Consider the following 6,176-nt stretch of genomic DNA (forward strand, 5'->3'; position numbering starts at 1 on the left):
CTTGTCCAGTAGGCGGGTCACCTTGTCACACAAGGCAATCAGGTTACTTTGGCAAGACCTGCCTTTCGTGAACCTCTGTTGACTGGGCCTGATCACCCGGTTCTTTTACATGTGCTTCATGAGAGCACTCAAGATCACCTGTTCCATGACTTTCCCTGGCACTGAGGTCAGACTGACAGGCCTGTGGTTCCCTGGATCCTCCCTCCGACCCTTCTTGTAGACGTGCACAGCATCAGTCAGCCTCCAGTCCAGTGGAACTTCCCCAGTCAGCCAGGACCTCGCTACCAGGAGGCTCGAGTTTCTCTTCAAACAGGACAGTTATTGGAGCCGTTAAGCTCATTAGGCTGCAGACGCACCCAGACGACTGACGAGACCTCCAGCAACTGCCTAGTCCTGACACACTGTGCTCTGCTCCCTCCTACTCCCACTTGTACCAGACACCAGGCCAGAAGGAAAGGCTCGTGTTCTGCTTCCAGGGACATTCTGACTTGGAAGGGCAATGTGACAGGTAAAGCTGATGTGGAATTTGATCACACTCCCCTCCCCTTTTCTTCACCTTTCAGAAACATTTAGAGCTTAACACTTCTAAGAGGTGAAAGTAAACAAGAAACTGACTTTGTTGTTGTTTTAAGCAAACATAAACTGGGATATTGCGGCAGGTGTCCCAGCTTCCTCTGAAGAGGGTTAGAGCAGAAACTGCTTACTTTTAATTGTAACTGTGTGTCTAACTGATTGTCAGGGCTCTTGGACTAAAGCTTAGTTAAAAAAATAGGAAGATGCGATTCCCACAGGGCCGCTCAGCCTCTTCTCACCAGCACCAGGTGGTGCTAAGTACGAGACCTCCTCGTCACTGAGCAATCCCGCTCTTTGGATTATTAAGTAACTGAAAGGATTTACAGGGAAGTTAATTTTCTCAGAGAGATGGGCAAACTCTTGAGTACTCAGGCCTGATCAGCCTGCAGGGGAAGTTCTCCTTTTACAGAAGCAGAATAGATAAGAGCGGACACATTAAAAGTCGGGAGAGAGAAGACTGTCTCCAGTATTTGCCAATTCACTGAGCATGCAACAGGAAACTTTTATTCCCCACACAGTAATTCATCTCCTGTGCCACAACTCGGGTCCCTATAGATACACTCTGGGGGCGCGTGTGCGTGCGGCTGTGCCTTAACGGGTATTGGCTTTCATCAACAATTCCAGAGGTGAGGACAGAGGAACAGGGTCGAGCTGTAGGAAGACAGGAGATGCCCTGGAGAAGAGATCCAAACGGACAAGAATATGCGGTTACATTTGAGAAAGTCACTGTCCCTTAAAGCACCACCAAAGTTCATTCAGTAACCCACTAGAGTTCCGCAGAGCACAGGACATTCTCGAAAGCCTTTGAGGGTCACCGGTGCTTGAAACCAGACATAATCCTCCCAAGCAGAAGCCATGTGCTGATGAGCCAAGGCGCTTACGTCGATGCCTCCATCACAGGACAAGTTCACGGTCAGTTTCCTCCCTCGCGTCGGCACTTTATAGTTGAGCTTGGGCCGGAACCAGTCAACACCACAGCCGCGGTGCCCCAGGAGCATGACAACAGTGCCCACGACAGGGAGATCCTCGAGTTCACTGAAGACATCCGCAACAAAGAGGGAGTGAAAAAGCTTGCGAACGCAGGATGCGGTTTCCAGGCTCTCCTCAGCACTGCCCTCACAGATACTCTCCAAGTTGAGCTCATAGAGCTCCTTGGGGCTCATAACATTGCCTCCAAGTAGAAAAAGAACCCGAGGAACACGTGTCAAACTAAACATCACTTCCATGTGCTGGAACAGGCCCTCTAGGTCCGTCAGCAGCTGCTGGCATTTCTTGCTTGTCGGGTCTAGGAAGGGTGGCTTCTTACTCGCATCTTCATCCTGGAAGGCAAAATAAACGAGGAGTAGCACATTTCCTCATTAGGAGGCATTAGTCCCAACGCACTCTGCAGAAAGCACGGCCCATCCATCCCTGGAAATCAAGGAACACTCAGAGGGCTCCTTTGTAAGAGACATCGGTACCCACATACAGAATCAGGAGACCCAAGAGGAACCCAGAAAAGGCCGCTCTGTCACTACTCAGTGTGAATCTGAACCACATCACTAATGAATTCCCACGGGAATTACAAGCCCCATCTTTTAAAGATCGGCCGCCACTCCAAAGCCACAGAACGTTAACTGTGCTCTCTTCTTCGAGCCGCTTGAGTAACAAACAAAGCGGTAACAGGCTTTGAGCAGGAAGGGGGCGACGAGAGATCCCCAGGAAGCGGCTGAGGCCTCCCGGCCCTTAACCCGGAGCTCGGCTCCCAAACGCCGCTGCGGGGGCACCGGGGGACGCGGCCCCAGCGAGCGCTCGGCTCGAGGAGCGGCTGCCGCGCCCAGACACGCGCGGCCGGGGCAGAACCGGCCCGGGGCTCCCTCCCGGCCCCTCACCCGACGGCAGAAGCAGCCGAGCCGCTCGTAGGGCAGCGGGAGCTGCTGCCGCTGGTACAGGACGTGCTTGAGGAGCTCGCGGGCGAAGCGGCAGCCGCTCTCACGGCTCACGGCGCCCGGGAACGACACCCGCACCGAAGGGCACGCCGCCCCCGGCTCGCTCCGCCGGCGCTTCGCCCCTTCGCGGCGATCCAGGGCCGGGGAGAAGCCGCCGAGACCGGAGCGCGGAGCCGCCGCCTCCCGCCCGACGCGGCTCGAACGGGCGCCGCCGCGAGGCATCACGGGAGCGGCGGGGCGGCTTCCGGGGCGGCTTCCGGCGTCGCGGCCGCCACATCCGGTGCGGGCAGCGGCGCTTCCGCCCGTCGTGGCAGGAGGAGGGGCCGCTTCCTGCTCCGGGCCCGGGCCGGGCCGCCGGCTCCGCTCCCCGGCAGAGACGCCGCCCGCGCTCCCCTCCTCCCGCAGCCAGCGGGACCCGCCGCGTTTGCAAACAGCCCCTGGGCTCGGACTGCAGCTCCCGTGGGCCCCTGCGGGAGGGCGCGCGTTCCGGGAGCGGGGCACGCCGGGAGTTGTAGTTCTGATGCATGTCCCTTCAACGGGAAGGGAAATGCCCTAGGAAAGGACCCGCAGAAACGCCTCGGAGCGTCTCTGTGTCGTGGGCAGAATCCCTTCTCCTTACGGACAGACGCCACAGCTCGCCCGTGTTTAAAAAGCCTCCTCGGAGCACTATCGGAGAGCTTTCTGCTTCTGTCCCAGGGCTGTGGTTTTGCTGTTTCAGGTGCTGTTCCGGCATGAGGAAAACTGAAAAAAAAGAGAGAGAATAACGCTTCTTCTAGTGTATCTTAGAGCTGCAGCTCCATCTAAGCTTCCAGATGCTGCCGTCCTGCGGTCCCTTTATGATTGGCATCATTTTCTCGAGGGGCGTAACACGTTTCAGCCGCACAAGTCTCATCCTGACACAGAGCTTGCTTCTGGTGTTTATCTCTCCTCACTAATATGCAGGGTCACTCCTGCAGCATCGATAGAAAAAGCACCTAAGGCAATGTGACCATCTTGTATTTCTTTCTGACTGGTTCAGCAGCTGGATGAAAGCAGCAGGATCCAAACACAACCAAACTTACCAACTCTCCCAGGTCCACTCACTAATCTTGGCAAAGTGTGACCTGCTCCTGGAGGAAGCACCCCAAGGCCAAGCAGCAGTCCTGCAAATCCTGGGGGCCCTCCAGTGGGAACAAGGAGCTCACCTTCCTATGCATAACACCACTTTTCTTCTTCTTCTTCTTTCTTTTTGGGCTTTTTTCTGTTTTGGGGTCTCTGGTTTTCTCACTAATAATTGCACATAATCCTAATCCAATCCTCATAAATGCTATTAATATCAAAACCTGAGACGGAGGGAGGAAAGCTGATGACTTCTGGTTGTGAAATGAGCTAATGAACAGCGGTGAGAGTGGAGCACAACAGCTTTAAGCAGAGTTCTTACATGGCCTGTGATGCTGCCACGACTTGGAAATGATTGTTTAGACCTTTAGAGCCATTGCAAGCTCCTCACTGGGATTTCTGGCCTTGCTGTACTGCTCTGCCCTTCATCTCACGGTGTGAAGGCCTTTCATGCAGGAAATCAAGTTTACTGTCTTAGAGTATGACTGGGCAGCAAATGGTGCTCACTAACAGGGGATCTTTGTGAATATGGTCTCCAGACTTATCCCAGGGACCAGCTGTCTCCCTTTGATTTGGTCAGTGGCCACTAGCAGCGAGCTGCTGGCTGCTGCTGTTGCAGGGCAGGGCAAGATCTGGGAGCTTCAGGTCTCCTTCCCTGTGCTCCTCCAGGCTTTTGCAATCCTGCTCACCCCATGGTATCCCTCTGCCTTTGAACTACACTCTCTTCCTTTGCTTTTAAGGAAGTTCCTTGAGGCTAAGGAGGCTTTCCTTTTCTTAACTGGATTTGGCTCCCACAGGCCAAAGATAGTGGATGCCCTATTTCCCTGCATGACTGACTTCTGAAGGGGCACGGTCCCCATGGTCCAAGAGGTCCAAGCCAGGACTGCCTATGCACACACAACTCTTCTTGGTTGGTATTGTCTCAAAAAAGACCTGCCCAACAACAGGATTGCATGGGAAAAAAGGGAGAGCTCACCATGTGTGGCTTTGTCCTGACGCTTAAGGAATAGCCCCAAGCACATCACCCTACCTGCAACAGATGAGCAAAGGTTTCCCCTTCCCAGTGAGGTCTCATGATATTCAGCTGATTGGCAGGAGATTTATTTTGCACTGAAGTCCACTCCAGCTCTAAACTGCAGGTTCTGTGCTCAGCGTCAGTGATCACATTCTTGGAAGAAACACTGACTTCCTAAGCACTTCCAAGCTGTTAATTCTTGGATCTCATTAACAAGACCCAGCTTGAACATCTGAGACCAGATTTGCAGGAACACTTTGCTCCAGCCTCCACCAGCAACCAGCCCATGAGGCCTCTGTGCTACTCCACGATATCTTATATATAACTCAGATCACAGGAGCGATGAACGACTTGGGAGGGCCTGGGAAAATCTCTCCTATGCCCTTTTCCCCCTTCACAAATGCTCTTTTCTTGCCTAGAAAGCCTGTCATCATTTCTGCAAGTACCTTCCTCCAATACCTTTCCTTTGGTCCTCTATTCTGCATTGTATGTACAATAAAAGTTAGTGTTTTCCCAGCTGGAAATGCCACCTCTTCTGCCTTCCTTATTCTCAGGAGACGTCACAAATGTGACTGACTGCTACCTCCAGCAAGGACTGGCCCCTTCTGTTCCTAATTAGGGAGCTAAGAGGTTCCCCCAGGCACTTCCCAGTGAAACCGAGCCCATTAAATGAATGGCAGACAACATCTATGGGGGTGGGAGCAAAGTTACACAACAGCTGCTTGGGAACAGGCTGTTTGTAACGTGTGCTGGTTTTAGAGACTCAGCAGCATTAATAACAAAAGCAACTTTCAAGGCCAAAACGGTGTATTTAGGTCACTGATACCCTGGGGATAACCTGAGCTTGTGCTCAGAGCCTAAACGTGATGGTCCTTGCATGTGCACCAGGTCATGCACTGAGAACTGAGTGTGTGGGTCCTTTCTGTGCTCTGGGATGCAGATCCTGCTATGCCGTGCACTAGGAGTGTTCATCCTGGAGGATAATGCGAGACAGAGCTCCCTAGGGCTTGCACACATTGCTGATTTTTGGGAAAGTGATTGTGGTGGAGGCTTCCAGGCTTGGCTCAGCTAATCCAAGTGCCTAACGGCCTGGGAACAAGGAATTTCTTATACAGAAGGAAACTCCATACAATCAGTACAGATGCAATTTAAAACCCTGGCCAGCTATGCCATTTTTATTGTCTTAAATTAGGAGCGTGTTGTGTATCTCCTCCAACTGTTGCTCCAAGGCACTTGAGGGAAGGGCTAGTCTAAGATCTGTAGGACAATATGGATATAAATATCATTCGGAAAAGAATATCCTGTGTGATTTCTCATTATTGTAGTGACAGAAGCACTGGTGGCGGAAACAAAGGCCTTATCTTCAATGAATGGTCAAAGATAAATCAGTTTGCGTGGGGTCTATACTAAAGGAAAAAAGAGAAACACTCAAATTAAATTCACTTGAGTGAAGCACAGTTAGACGTCATCTTCAATTACATGACAACTTGCTATTTTTTCATGCTTCTTCCTACCTTCTCTAGAGATATGGGATAAATATGAAACAAACAAACAAATTTATT

General features: G+C 52.1%; 1 protein-coding gene across 1 annotated transcript; it reads right to left on the reverse strand.

Moving 5' to 3' along the window:
• Positions 1-1,035: 1,035 nt before the first annotated feature.
• Positions 1,036-3,234, reverse strand: LOC138717374 (MAD2L1-binding protein-like). Its single transcript, XM_069850891.1, has 3 exons — positions 3,121-3,234; positions 2,445-3,053; positions 1,036-1,892 (listed from the first exon to the last, which is right to left on the reverse strand). The coding sequence occupies exons 1-3, from the start codon at positions 3,232-3,234 to the stop codon at positions 1,329-1,331; spliced, it is 1,287 nt and encodes a 428-aa protein (XP_069706992.1). The 3' UTR covers positions 1,036-1,328.
• Positions 3,235-6,176: the final 2,942 nt, after the last annotated feature.

The sequence above is a fragment of the Phaenicophaeus curvirostris genome, chromosome 2 (assembly GCF_032191515.1).
Source record: "Phaenicophaeus curvirostris isolate KB17595 chromosome 2, BPBGC_Pcur_1.0, whole genome shotgun sequence".
Lineage (NCBI taxonomy): Eukaryota > Metazoa > Chordata > Aves > Cuculiformes > Cuculidae > Phaenicophaeus > Phaenicophaeus curvirostris.

Excerpts from the sequence above, each read along its gene's own strand:
- LOC138717374 (XM_069850891.1), bottom strand. The coding sequence starts at position 3,234 with ATGCCGGAACAGCACCTGAAACAGCAAAACCACAGCCCTGGGACAGAA. Across the intron at positions 3,054-3,120 it reads GCGAGCTGTGGCGTCTGTCC|GGCATTTCCCTTCCCGTTGA; the intron begins GTAAGGAGAAGG and ends GTCCTTTCCTAG. Across the intron at positions 1,893-2,444 it reads TCGGCTGCTTCTGCCGTCGG|GATGAAGATGCGAGTAAGAA; the intron begins GTGAGGGGCCGG and ends TTTGCCTTCCAG.